This window comes from Anopheles coustani, chromosome 3 (genome assembly GCF_943734705.1).
Source record: "Anopheles coustani chromosome 3, idAnoCousDA_361_x.2, whole genome shotgun sequence".
Taxonomy (NCBI): Eukaryota; Metazoa; Arthropoda; class Insecta; order Diptera; family Culicidae; genus Anopheles; species Anopheles coustani.
Window position 1 is genome coordinate 85,474,708 of NC_071288.1, and position 14,697 is coordinate 85,489,404.

A 14,697-nucleotide genomic window follows, 5' to 3' on the forward strand; every position below is an offset into this window, starting at 1 on the left:
CTTAAAAATCTACCTCCTATTGGTAAGTACTCCCTGCTCTCCATATACAACAACATATGGTCATCTGGAACTATCCCTCCCCACTGGAAAAACAGTTTTATTGTACCGATCCCAAAGCCCGATAAACCACCCCATTCCATAGACAGCTACAGACCCATATCACTATTAAACTGCATAGGAAAGATTATGGAGAGGATGGTTAACCGTAGGTTGACCCAGGAGTTGGAAGACCGTGGACTCTTGGACCCCGGACAGCATGCTTTCCGAAGTGGCCTTGGTACGGAAACATACTTTGCCACACTCGAGGAACATCTATCGGAAGTTAAAAATGGACAACATATTGATCTCGCCATCATAGACCTTGCAAAAGCTTTCGACCGAACCTGGAGATACTCTATCTTAGAACAACTACAGAGATGGAGTTTTGGTGGTAACCTAACAAATTATCTCCAATCCTTCCTTTCGGAACGAACTTTCCAGGTTGTTATTGGGTCCAACTCCTCGGAAATTCACTCTCTCGAAAACGGGGTCCCGCAGGGAGCCATCTTATCTCCTACTCTTTTCCTCATTAGTCTAGAATCCCTCTTCTCATCCATCCCTACGAACATCACTCCACTAGTCTATGCAGACGACGTCATACTCATTTCCAACCACTCCTCTCCATCCATATGCAGAAAAAACCTCCAAGCGGGAATGGACAAGGTGAAACAATGGGCCAGATGGACAGGTTTTGAGGTATCGCACGAGAAATGCAAAATCCTGCACATCTGCAATAGTTTCTTCCATCGCAAATTACCCATTCACTTTGGAACCAATGCTATCCCGGACGTCCCTCAAGCTAAGATACTTGGAGTTATTTTTGATAAAAAACTAACATTTAAACCTCACATTAATAGTTTAGCAAAAAATGCTAAACCTAAAATTAATCTTTTCAGGATGCTAGGCTCGGGAACCCATAGAGCTTCCCGTGCTACCCTAACTAAAATCATTAATAACTGGCTGTTGCCCAAACTCTTATATGGTATCGAAATTGTCTCGGTAGAATCAGAATTTTTCATTAAAAAAATCTCTCCTCTCTATCACGACGCCATCAGAGCCTCCTCTGGTGCGTTTAGAACCAGCCCTACCAATTCTCTTCTTTGCGAAAGCGGAACTCTCCCTCTAAAACACATTATCACCCACAAAATAGTTTCAGCAGCTGCCCGGATCCTAGAAAAAGGTATTAATGCAACCGCTTTTACAGCTAGAGCAAATAACGAATTAATTTCTCTTTCTGGTAATTCAATTCCAAATATTTCAAATCTAATTCATCTAAACTCCCGTGCTTGGTACCAACTTCCTCCAAAAATTGACTGGTCCATAAAAGATCAGCTAAAAGCTGGCTGCAATAGCTCCATTGCCTCCGCTACCTTCCTCAACTTAATCAATACCAAATACAGTAATCATCACCATATTTTCACCGACGGATCTGTCCTCAGTGAGGCAGCCGGCTGTGGTATCCACTCATCCATAGATAACTGTTCGATCAAACTCCCTGATTACACATCCATATTTACAGCCGAAGCTATAGCCCTGAATATAGCGCTAGAGGAAAGTATCCGCCCCGACATCCCCAACATCATCTTTTCCGACAGTGCCAGCGTCCTACAAGCACTTGAAAATGGTACTTGTAGAGATCCAATCATCCAATCCATTACAGAAATAGCCTCCTCTCATAGAACAAATAACATCCAGGTCACCCTCTGCTGGATCCCAGGACACGTAGGTATCCGCGGTAACGAGTTGGCTGATGAGCTGGCAAACATAGGCAGACGATCACCGCCATCTAATAACGATCTACTCTCAAAAAGAGACTTCAATACCCGGCTTACCGATTTGATTAAAAATTCATGGCAAAGAACATGGACTCAGCAGCAAACCACTTTTCTACGATACATTAAAACCGATATCTCACCGTGGAGGGACAACCAATGCAGTAAAGTGCAAAGGATCCTTACCCGGCTGAGAATCGGCCATACTAGGCTTACCCACTTACATAAAATAGAAAAATCTCCTCCTCCTCTCTGTCAGTTCTGCGGAGTCACAATCACCACTAAACATCTTCTTACCGACTGCCACGGCTACTCTACACAGAGAATTGCCTGCAACCTTTCAAACAATATCGATACCATTTTATCTCCTACAACGCAAAATGAAGTAAAACTAATCCAATTCCTAAAAATGTCTAATTTGATGCAAGAGATATAGTTTTGTTTTTTTACAGAAAAGAGGTGAAAGAAGCCTCCCGGCTCAAAACCTCTATAAATTATTAAATCATCATCATCTGAACACCAATGACGACACTGGGAACGGATCGTAAACGTCATGCAACCCACAGAAACATGCCCTATGGAATATGAGTAAAAAATGCTTATCATACCAAAAATAAATATACAAAACAAAAACTTATGTCTTTTATAGTCTTATAAGTACCGAATAAGAACATTCAATGAGTTAAATCATAATAAAACAAATATCAAAAGATCATTACGTTGTAGCACCCGAGAAAGGTCAATTGACGTTTCGGCCAAAATTGTATCTGGAATGAAAGTTTTTGATTCGATATTTTACTATTTAAAATGCCTCAAAGAAGGTTGTTTTATTCGTTGAATGAAACAAGATATACTGAATAATGATAAAAATAGTATTTTACATCCATCCTATTGTCGCAACTCAGAAATATTGCAATAATTTCGTAACAGAGCAGGTCATCGTCACCAAATTTCGGGATTGAAACATGAAAAACTCTTCTTTGATGCTTTACCACCATATTGTAATAGATATATTCCGATAGCTTTACATATGAGCTACCGGGCTGAGCATTTAGTTTCGATATCGCGAGCACGGTTAGAGTAATAATAGAGAAAAAGTAAAACAGTATTTTTGGAGTTTGTTTGCAGCATCAGGAACGAATTTGACATTTGGCGCAGCACGAGTGTATTTCCGACAGTTCGAAATCGAGTCACCTCCGATGTTCGGTGGCAAGTTCATTCGTACCGTTTGAAAGCAATCCCGTCAGTGTGTGTGAGTGAACACAAGCGTAAACAAAGCGAAAGTACCATCAAGTGAAGCAAAAGTTTGAACGAAAAAACAATGGCAGATACAGCAACGGAAGTTCCCGCCGCCGCAGCAGCCGCACCAGCAGCCGTGGCCAAATCGCCGAAGAAGCCCAAGGCGGCCGCCGGACCCAAGAAGCCAAAGGCGCCAGCTGCCCATCCTCCGGTCAACGAGATGGTGCTGGCAGCGGTGAAGGCGTTGAACGAGCGCAACGGATCGTCGCTGCAAGCGATCAAGAAGTACGTGGCAGCCAACTACAAGGCCGACGTGACCAAGCTGGCGACCTTCTTCAAGAAGGCCCTGAAGAGCGGAGTGGCCAGCGGTAAGCTGGTGCAGACCAAGGGAACCGGAGCGTCGGGTTCGTTCAAGCTGTCGGCTGCGGCCAAGAAGCCACCAGTAGAGAAGAAAAAGAAGGCTGTCGCTCCCAAGAAGAAGTCGGCATCGGCGGCGGACAAGAAGAAGAAGGTCGCTGCCAAGAAGCCAGCCGGAGAGAAGAAGGTAAAGAAGGTGACGAAGAAGGCCGAGGGAGCCGCGGCCAAGAAGCCAAAGGCCGCAGCAACCGCCGCCAAAAAGCCAAAAGCGGCCACCGCCGCCAAGAAACCAAAGGCTGCCGATGCTGCCAAGAAGGCGGCCAAGAAGCCAGCAGCTCCGAAGCAGAAGTCCACGAAGCCTTCGAAGACCCCGGCTGCCAAGCCCAAGGCACCGAAACCGAAGAAGGCTGCCGCGCCCGCCAAGAAGGCAGCTGCCCCAAAGAAAGCTGCAGCCAAGAAGTAAATGGGTCTCCCGTCGCCGTGGGACGCTGCCCCAGATTGTACAACTTAAGCAACAGTCCTTTTCAGGGCTACCAAAAAGTTCCAAAAGAGCTATTACATATCATTCTATGCTGGGTTTTGGGACAATCGGACAAGTACGAACATAATTGACGAGAACTAACATGACTTTGACCAACTAGATTTGGGAATCTGAAGAATTGTTGAAACATTGCCCATAAGGGTACACTGTTGTCACACCCCTCGAATGCCTGTTGATGCTAGTCAATATGTTTGTTTGGCTACCCTTGGCAAGCACGTTTGGTACCTGTCCTTCGAGTAGGCTTCGTTTTACAAGCTAACCTTATCCTGATGAATAGAATAGGACTATGGCACCAGAATACGATTTCAATCCCTACAAGACGATCACACTACGTTTCCTCGCGAATATAATCGGATATTCGGAGGATCACAGGATCACGGGTGCATGATTCATGTTGAAAGCTTTCAATGTTACACAAAGCGCATGCGTAGCGCCCTCTGGCGGAGTATTTAAAAACGATGCAAGCTTGAGTTTGAACTGGCAGTTTCAACTGAGTTGTTTCAGAACTATTCGGGTCTGCGTGGATGCGGTTCTGTATATCCAAAAAAAAAGAGTTCAAAATAGATGAAAGGAATTCTAAAGTTGAGCATAAGAAAAATAATCGAGATTTGTGGGGATTTTAATGCATCTTGATCCCCGAAACGACAAACTTCAACTTCACATATAACAGACGTCCAACCAAAATATGTAGTACAATACACGAGAAAAGTATTTCCATGTTCGGTACTGTTTTGTGAAATAAGTTCTTCAAAATGCAGAGTCCTTGTAGTATAAGGAGCACTGAGCAAACATAGCACGAATATGACATCCGTTTGTACCTGCATAGTACGTTTTATGCAGTATATGCTCACAAAAATCAAATTGAAAGTAATCTTTGTTGGTTACTTGCGTCTTCGTCGTTGTGTATCTATTTTTTTCTTTAATTTTTATTTGTATGAGCAGGTTTATAGTAACCGCTGAGGGGTACCTTCACAGTATGATCTGTAAATGGTTCCCAGTAGTTACACTTTTAGCATTACCGTCCCATACGATTAATTCATCTTTATGCGCGAAACATGACCTCGTAATGTTAGAAACTATAACACTAGGTTAAGTTTCGCTAAATTCATAATATGTACCATGCTGACCTTCTCAACATAATTATGCTCGCACGTTTTTGCTCGACCCTTACGAGCGGTTTGGCTTTCTTCAACTTTATTTTCCATCTTAAATTCCTTATATACAACGATATTCACCCAATAGCTGGGAGCATTTGCTCAACATGAAAACATACAACATTTGTTCCCGAGTAGATACAATCATCAATGATTACTGCGCATCACCTAATGGCCATGTTGATCAGAGTAATATTATCATACATCGGTACAATCATACAATAATCATTTCAGTCTGTGATAATTTAAATTTTACGATTGCCCGAGCCAAACTAATTGTACTCCAACTAGCTTATGTTTCAAAGAATTGTATTAATTTATTGTAAAATTCCATGTTAAGGCAAGTTCGCCAAGCCATGCATACATTGCGAAGTATGCATGTACCCTTTGGAAGAACAGACTCGTTGATCCATCGATTCGTAATGAGAACACCTCAAAATACACTGAAAGCTGCAATTGGTATCCATTTTGGTAAAATTCCTTCATATTTAGCGTTCGATAAATAATATGCATGCTATACAAAACTGGCGTCAGAAAGTTTGACGTTTCTTCTGAACGCCAATGACGACACTGGGAACGGATCGTAAACGTCATGCAACCCACAGAAACATGCCCTATGGAATATGAGTAAAAAATGCTTATCATACCAAAAATAAATATACAAAACAAAAACTTATGTCTTTTATAGTCTTATAAGTACCGAATAAGAACATTCAATGAGTTAAATCATAATAAAACAAATATCAAAAGATCATTACGTTGTAGCACCCGAGAAAGGTCAATTGACGTTTCGGCCAAAATTGTATCTGGAATGAAAGTTTTTGATTCGATATTTTACTATTTAAAATGCCTCAAAGAAGGTTGTTTTATTCGTTGAATGAAACAAGATATACTGAATAATGATAAAAATAGTATTTTACATCCATCCTATTGTCGTAACTCAGAAATATTGCAATAATTTCGTAACAGAGCAGGTCATCGTCACCAAATTTCGGGATTGATACATGAAAAACTCTTCTTTGATGCTTTACCACCATATTGTAATAGATATATTCCGATAGCTTTACATATGAGCTACCGGGCTGAGCATTTAGTTTCGATATCGCGAGCACGGTAAGAGAAATAATAATGAAAAAGTAAAACAGTATTTTTGGAGTTTGTTTGCAGCATCAGGAACGAATTTGACATTTGGCGCAGCACGAGTGTATTTCCGACAGTTCGAAATCGAGTCACCTCCGATGTTCGGTGGCGAGTTCATTCGTACCGTTTGAAAGCAATCCCGTTAGTGTGTGTGAGTGAACACAAGCGTAAACAAAGCGAAAGTACCATCAAGTGAAGCAAAAGTTTGAACGAAAAAACAATGGCAGATACAGCAACGGAAGTTCCCGCCGCCGCAGCAACCGCACCAGCAGCCGTGGCCAAGTCGCCGAAGAAGCCCAAAGCGGCCGCCGGACCCAAGAAGCCAAAGGCGCCAGCTGCCCATCCTCCGGTCAACGAGATGGTGCTGGCAGCGGTGAAGGCGTTGAACGAGCGCAACGGATCGTCGCTGCAAGCGATCAAGAAGTACGTGGCAGCCAACTACAAGGCCGACGTGACCAAGCTGGCGACCTTCTTCAAGAAGGCCCTGAAGAGCGGAGTGGCCAGCGGTAAGCTGGTGCAGACCAAGGGAACCGGAGCGTCGGGTTCGTTCAAGCTGTCGGCTGCGGCCAAGAAGCCACCAGTAGAGAAGAAAAAGAAGGCTGTCGCTCCCAAGAAGAAGTCGGCATCGGCGGCGGACAAGAAGAAGAAGGTCGCTGCCAAGAAGCCAGCCGGAGAGAAGAAGGTAAAGAAGGTGACGAAGAAGGCCGAGGGAGCCGCGGCCAAGAAGCCAAAGGCCGCAGCAACCGCCGCCAAAAAGCCAAAAGCGGCCACCGCCGCCAAGAAACCAAAGGCTGCCGATGCTGCCAAGAAGGCGGCCAAGAAGCCAGCAGCTCCGAAGCAGAAGTCCACGAAGCCTTCGAAGACCCCAGCTGCCAAGCCCAAGGCACCGAAACCGAAGAAGGCTGCCGCGCCCGCCAAGAAGGCAGCTGCCCCAAAGAAAGCTGCAGCCAAGAAGTAAATGGGTCTCCCGTCGCCGTGGGACGCTGCCCCAGATTGTACAACTTAAGCAACAGTCCTTTTCAGGGCTACCAAAAAGTTCCAAAAGAGCTATTACATATCATTCTATGCTGGGGTTTGGGAGAATCGGACAAGTACGAACATAATTGACGAGAACTAACATGACTTTGACCAACTAGATTTGGTAATCTGAAGAATTGTTGAAACATTGCCCATAAGGGTACACTGTTGTCACACCCCTCGAATGCCTGTTGATGCTAGTCAATATGTTTGTTTGGCTACCCTTGGCAAGCACGTTTGGTACCTGTCCTTCGAGTAGGCTTCGTTTTACATGCTAACCTTATCCTGATGAATAGAATAGGACTATGGCACCAGAATACGATTTCAATCCCTACAAGACGATCACACTACGTTTCCTCGCGAATATCATCGGATATTCTGAGGATCACAGGATCACGGGTGCATGATTCATGTTGAAAGCTTTCAATGTTGCACAAAGCGCATGCGTAGCGTCCTCTGGCGGAGTATTTGAAAACGATGCAAGCTTGAGTTTGAACTGGCAGTTTCAACTGAGTTGTTTGAGAACTATTCCGGTCTGCGTGGATGCGGTTCTGTACATCCCCAAAAAAGAGTTCAAAATAGATGAAAGGAATTCTAAAGTTGAGCCTAAGAAAAGTAATCGAGATTTGTGGGGATTTTAATGCATCTTGATCCCCGAAACGACAAACTTCAATTTCACACATAACAGACGTCCAACCAAAATGTGTAGTACAATACACGAGAAAAGTATTTCCATGTTCGGTACTGTTTTGTGAAATAAGTTCTTCAAAATGCAGAGTCCTTGTAGTAAAAGGAGCATTGAGCAAACAAAGCACAAATATGACATCCGTTTGTACCTGCATAGTATGTTTTACGCAGTATATGCTCACAAAAATCAAATTGAAAGTAATCTTTGTTGGCTGTTCATCACCACCAAATTTGGGGATTGAAACATGAAAAACTCTTCTTTGATGCTTTACCACCATGTTGTAATAGATATTTCCCGATAGCTTTACATATGAACTACCGGGCTGAGCATTTAGTTTCGATATCGCGAGCACGGTAAGAGAAATAATAGTGAAAAAGTGAAACAGTATTTTTGGAGTTTGTTTGCAGCATCAGGAACGAATTTGACATTTGGCACAGCACGAGTGTATTTCCGACAGTTCGAAATCGAGTCACCTCCGATGTTCGGTGGCGAGTTCATTCGTACCGTTTGCAAGCAAAGTACGAAGTAAACAAAGCGAAAGTACGAGGGCTGACAATAAAGTAAGGTCTCCAAAGCTGCAGCTTCGCCGGATCACGCTGAGCAGCTGTCTTGGCTGAGCAGCCGTCAACGATGGAGCTACCCCTCGCGTCAGCGTCCAAGTGCGAATTGCGTTGTGTAATACGTTTTTTGAGTGCGAAAAAGGTGGCACCTATTGAAATCCATCGTCAACTAGTTGAAGTTTACGGGGAAAAATGTATGGACATAAAAAACGTGCGTAAGTGGAGCCGCGAGTTCAATTCCGGGCGCACTAATGTTCACGACGAGGAGAGAAGTGGCCGACCGTCGGTCTCGGATGCGATTGTTCAAGCAGTGGAGGCAGAAATGCTCAAAAACCGCTGTGCGACAATTAGGGACTTGGAAGAGAAGCTTGGAGGAGTGTGTAGCAGCGAAACAATCCGTCATATCCTTGTGAACAACTTGCAGTATCACAAAGTTTCTGCCGGATGGGTGCCGAAACAGCTTCGAAAGAAGCTTTCGAAGACCCCAGCTGCCAAGCCTAAGGCACCGAAACCGAAGAAGGCCGCCGCGCCCGCCAAGAAGGCAGCTGCCCCAAAGAAAGCCGCAGCCAAGAAGTAAATGGGTCTCCCGTCGCCGTGGGACGCTGCCCCAGATTGTACAACTTAAGCAACAGTCCTTTTCAGGGCTACCAAAAAGTTCCAAAAGAGCTATTACATATCATTCTATGCTGGGGTTTGGGAGAATCGGACAAGTACGAACATAATTGACGAGAACTAACATGACTTTGACCAACTAGATTTGGTAATCTGAAGAATTGTTGAAACAATGCCCATAAGGGTACACTGTTGTCACACTCCTCGAATGCCTGTTGATGCTAGTCAATATGTTTGTTTGGCAAACACGTTTGGTACCTGTCCTTCGAGTAGGCTTCGTTTTACATCCTAACCATTTTCTTCTTTCGTTATATGAGTCGGGGGATATCCTCGTACGCTAGGTCGAACAATTTGATCCTTTACTCGTAATCAGAGGGGTACCGACTCTGTCCGAACTCCTATGAAGGGGCTCGTCCTTCAGGACCGGCTATAATAGCCATATGCCCACCCGCCGTCCACTGGAGGGATAATTCCTTCCGTTTGTCAGGACACGTTGACTAAAACAGCACGAGATATGCGGCAGCTAGGATTTATCTGAATTGGGCTCCAGCTCGGCGTCACCATGCGGCCATGACGTAAGATAACCTCTGGAACTCCGTGCACTGCTAACGATCCGGTCTGATGCACTGCCGAACTGGAACTCCCATGCTAACCTCAACCCGATATATAAATGCACTTAGTGTAATTAGCCTTAGTATAAAGTGTTTTTTAAGGAAAGTTTTGTGTTCTTTCAACTGTAATATTAAAATAGAGATACAACTTTCTGTCATAGGATTAATAAGCTCAAATTCTCAAAGCTTCCAATCGCTGCAGCTTTGTAACGTAGCGCCCTCAAACTAGTTCATTTTTTTCGCAACACAAATGTAAAAAAAAAAGTACCCAACGATGTTGTGATACGATGTACCTGTAGGTATGTAATGGGTCATATTACCATGTTTTTACACGGATTCGACCCCACATTCATCCTAACGGTGTGGTATGTGGAGGGCGTGGGGAAAAAGTATTTATGCGTCATCCATTGCATACCATCAGGTGCAAATATGAAAAAAAAAATGGCAAAAATTATTTTGGAGGAAGCCTCATTTGCGATCTTACCAGAAATGTTGAGCTTTAATTCGAATTATTGCATATCTGATTTACTTCCTCCGCTATACCACTGTGGAAACCATGTCGAGGTTGAGTATCTTTTCGCATTATCATTTCTATAACCGTTATCTTTAATGCTTCATGATTGTCTAGTTATTTCATTTTCGCTAACACGCATAGAGCAGCTTTTGCTATTATCTGGCGACTGATTCAAACTATCTCCTTCTCTTCATCACGCAACCTTTGCACTTTTGCATCAATGGAAATCAATTAACACAAACAGAGTATTTGTTCAATCAAATCACTTGAACAATCAGTCAGTTAGTTGAATGGAACGATCGCCAGCGTACAAGCATGCGCACTTGGTTTCGATTGTTTAGAGAAGAAAATAAAAACACGTTTGTAAGGTAAACACCAAAATAGCTAACCAGTTCTCTTACCGTAATGTGTCGCGATCCGTTCAGTCGTTCCTCAACGCTAGCTCTTAAACAAGCAATTTTTAGGTTGAAACCAACAACTAAGCTTACTACGCTTTTTCATTATCAAAAAAATCGCAGAAACGGGAGATAGAATTAGTGGTAACCGGTGTATTACAACTAACTATGACACAATCTGAGGATGCCATTGACCTGGATGGATTGTTGCACGAGATTGGTCAGTTCGGATTGTTCCAAGTGCGCCAATATGGGCTGATGATACTACCGATAATATTCAACGCATTCTTCACGCTGAGCTACGTATTCACTGCCGGAAACCTCAACTACAGGTCTGTACATGCACAACAGTATAGTTGCATAGAAATCTATTTCATCGTGATTTTCTTTCACAGATGCTTGACTCCGGAGTGTGAAGATCCCGCAACGGAAGTTTACGATGTTCCATGGTTAAATGGTACGCAAGTCCCCCAGAATGATGATCATTGTTGGCGGTACAAATTTGTTTGGAATGAAACGGCACTACCAGAAAAATGTACAATAGCCCAAGATGAACAAAATTCTTCCACTTTGCTCCAGTGTGATCGTTTCGTTTTTGAAACAAATGAAAATACTATTGTGCGTGATTTCAACCTTACATGTGCTCAAAATGACTGGAAACTTACCTTGGTGGGAACCGTGAACAATATCGGTCAATTTGTAGCACTTCCTATAGCCGGGTATTTTTCGGATCGATTTGGTAGACGATGGGTTTTGCTGATCAGTGTCGCTGGAAGTGCGATTTTCGGTTTGATTCGTTCTTTTTCCACCAGCTATGCAATGTTCGTCGTAATGGAGTTCCTTGATCCAGCTATCGGTTCAACCATGTATACGACGGCGTTCATACTAGCGCTGGAGCTTGTTGGTCCGAAAATGCGTGTGACTGGGAATAACATTATATCGTGTGCCTTTTCCTTTGGTGAGGCCCTGCTCGGCCTGTTGGCTATGTACTTCCGTGACTGGCGAGTATTACTACGAATTTTGTACATATCCGGGTTGATTGCATTACCCCTGCTTTATACCACAGCGGAGAGTGTACGCTGGTTGTTATCAAAAAACAGAAAAAAGGATGCATTAACTATCCTATTACGTGCGGCTGACTTGAACGGGAAGAAACTTTCACCGTCGGTAGTGGAAAGCTTCTGCAACAAAAGCGATGACGAGTGCAGTGCAGAAATGGAGAACAGTAAACCCTTTACACAATTGGTGCGTGAAGCCTTCGCCACTCGTGGACTTGTGCTGCGTGTCGTAAATTGTTCTTTTTGTTGGCTCACTAACACAATGGTTTATTTCGGGCTGAGCCTCAACTCAGTATCTCTATCCGGCAATAAGTACCTCAACTTCATCCTCGTATCACTTGTTGAATTGCCTGGATTCTTTCTCATGCAGCTAATCCTGGATCGGTTTGGACGAAAAAAAACTCTTTTCACCACACTTATAGGTAGTGGACTGTTTTGCATTGTTTCGGTGTTCATTGCTGGTGCAGGTAAGATTTTTTGAACATTTTGTTCTTTTTTTGTTAATTAAAAAAATATGACTTATTTTCAGATGTTCCACAGCTTAATCTGGCGCTATTCCTACTCAGTAAACTATGCATCACCATGTCTTTCGGAACACTATACATTTATACAGTGGAGATTTTTCCAACTAACCTACGCCAAAGTCTTCTATCGACATGCTCTATGTTTGGCCGTATTGGATCGATGGTAGCACCGCAAACGCCACTGTTATCAAAATTCTGGGAGCCCCTTCCAATGATACTTTTCGGCTGCCTCGGCATTACTTCCGGTATTGCAATTCTCCAATTTCCTGAAACGCTTAATACTGATCTTCCTGACACACTCGATGAGGCCATGGCTATGGAAAACAAAAATGACTCACATCAAGCGACGAGTAAATGATTTTGAATAAAATAGTTGTGTATGTGTTCTACAATCTATGTGAATCTCATTGTTTTGGTTGGATCAACATCAACTGCACCTCTGCTGCTACAATCGACTTCTTTGAATATCGCAAATGTCCTTTACACATCCATACCCACATGAGTACAAGTCCTGACACAGCTGAGCCTAGTCCGAACAACCAGTACGTGCCAAGACTAACATATATCATAACGCCCCCAGGTCCAATGATACGCATAATACCACCAATGCTCGTGTAAAGGGCCATCCAATTTCCCTGGGGTCTAGTACCAAGATGTTTCGAAAGTATCGTTTGACTAATCGCAATTCCTACCGAAAATGAAATACAAAGCAGGGCATAGGAAACAACGAGCTGATAGTGGTTTATGGATGGTACACTGTTGCACCATTCCTGTGAAATCGAACATCCGTTTGTTGGTCCTGTATCACTTCCATTTTGTGGCACTGCTATTTGAATTTTGTTGGAGCCTATCGGGATCATTACAATTTGACTAAGGAATAGAGGCAGCATGGCGAAATATACAAACACGTTGTGCTCACTAAACCGTTGGCACAGCTGAGGTAGAAGTAAAAACACTACGCAAGAGCATGCAGTTCCGCTGGGGAGTAAAATTCCTAAGTAAAACAGCGACTGCTCGTGGCTCCAGGCGAATTGATCGAGCGAAATTGGCGAAATTACCCTGAAAAGAAATTATATTAGGTGATTGTTACTACATAACGCAAGATTATTTATGATACTTACGCTTGAAATAACACATAGAAGAACATTAAAACTCCATAGCTTAACATGATCATCCAGATAGAAAAGAAGTTCAACGGTTGCCGGGTATCCTTCTCAACTGTACCACCACATTTCCGCAAAGCCTCTTTTGCAGCGATGTTGCAGTGTTTGAAGTAGGATGGATTTAAAAAAATAATGTAAACCGCACCGACCGCAGCACAAATCCATCCACCCAATGTGTACATGTTGAACCGAACACCACATATTGTGAACCCAACCTCACCAACAGCTGATACCGATGCTGGGATGATAGGCCCAACAGCTAGACCAAGTGTTTGGGCAAACGAACTCATCGATATGGCCTGAGTACGTTCGCACATTTTAGTGGCCGTTGAAAGGTAAGCTCGACTTAGCGTATTGATGGACGTTGCAATGCCAAACATGAATCGGGAAAATAACATCACAAACTTTCGATACGGCACGGGAAATAGCTCTATCACACTGTACAGGCCGTTGGCGAGTATAAACAAAACAGTCAACAGCACGAACGGAATCCTTATCGACGACAACCTAGTCGAACACCATCCAATCAGTGGGCTAAAAAGTAACTGGCCCGCAGGTGGAGCAGCAAATAAAGCACTCAAGAATGTTTTCCTTGCCGTTGGATCCATCTGAGCGAAAACAATGAAACATTGAAATGATAATACCATGATTTTGCCAAATGTTAAGCATATAAATCTCACGTTTTCCAGATACGGCCACAGCCCGGTTGCGACCACGCCAAACGAAAGGAACATCAGAAAGCCACTGAAATACACTACTCTTATTGTAATCCATCGGTCGCGATACTCTTCGTCGGACTCCAAGCCACTTGAGCGATCTTTATCCTGTTGTTTCAAACTTAAACTGCTTTTTATGGAGCCCATCGTGCGTGGTCAAAATGCAAAAGCTGAATGCGCACAATCTTTGCCTATGTTGCTGGTCGAAGTTGGAATTGGCCAGTTTAGTTTAGCGAGGTATTGCCGCCCAAACAAGATCTTGATAACTCAAGGGCAAGCAAGATCATTGGGTTATATTTTCCAATTATCCCTGGAGAAAGCACAGAAAGCTTTGATTTATAGGCTTGTAACACAACTGCATGTATACGCCAGTGCATCGGAAACCTCGATGGTTGAACATAAATTATAGATCGTTTGCACTTCCTCCACATTTGAACCGCACAGCAGGCTAACTCATCGTAAACTGCATCATCACTAAGCGCCAAACCTGTTTTGCTAAGGGCTGGCACGTTCCCACTCGTGATTGCAAACACCTCTGCCTCACTCCAGCACGGACACCCTCGTTTCATCGCTTGCAATATCAGCTGCTGATTAATC

General features: G+C 43.5%; 4 protein-coding genes across 4 annotated transcripts; 3 read left to right on the forward strand and 1 right to left on the reverse strand.

Moving 5' to 3' along the window:
* Positions 1-3,043: 3,043 nt before the first annotated feature.
* Positions 3,044-3,937, forward strand: LOC131268679 (histone H1-like). The gene has a single exon (XM_058270934.1). The coding sequence runs from the start codon at positions 3,133-3,135 to the stop codon at positions 3,868-3,870; it is 738 nt and encodes a 245-aa protein (XP_058126917.1). The 5' UTR covers positions 3,044-3,132; the 3' UTR covers positions 3,871-3,937.
* A 2,438-nt stretch (positions 3,938-6,375) lies between these two features.
* LOC131271329 (histone H1-like) lies at positions 6,376-7,267 on the forward strand. The gene has a single exon (XM_058272723.1). It carries the CDS (start codon positions 6,463-6,465, stop codon positions 7,198-7,200), a length of 738 nt encoding a protein of 245 aa, XP_058128706.1. The 5' UTR covers positions 6,376-6,462; the 3' UTR covers positions 7,201-7,267.
* A 3,309-nt stretch (positions 7,268-10,576) lies between these two features.
* LOC131268299 (organic cation transporter protein-like) lies at positions 10,577-12,579 on the forward strand. The gene is made up of 4 exons (XM_058270806.1): positions 10,577-10,612; positions 10,763-10,971; positions 11,035-12,164; positions 12,227-12,579. Exons 2-4 carry the CDS (start codon positions 10,808-10,810, stop codon positions 12,577-12,579), a joined length of 1,647 nt encoding a protein of 548 aa, XP_058126789.1. The 5' UTR covers positions 10,577-10,612; positions 10,763-10,807.
* On the reverse strand, positions 12,370-14,247 carry LOC131268315 (major facilitator superfamily domain-containing protein 8-like). Its single transcript, XM_058270807.1, has 3 exons — positions 14,065-14,247; positions 13,343-13,992; positions 12,370-13,280 (listed from the first exon to the last, which is right to left on the reverse strand). The coding sequence occupies exons 1-3, from the start codon at positions 14,245-14,247 to the stop codon at positions 12,626-12,628; spliced, it is 1,488 nt and encodes a 495-aa protein (XP_058126790.1). The 3' UTR covers positions 12,370-12,625.
* Positions 14,248-14,697: the final 450 nt, after the last annotated feature.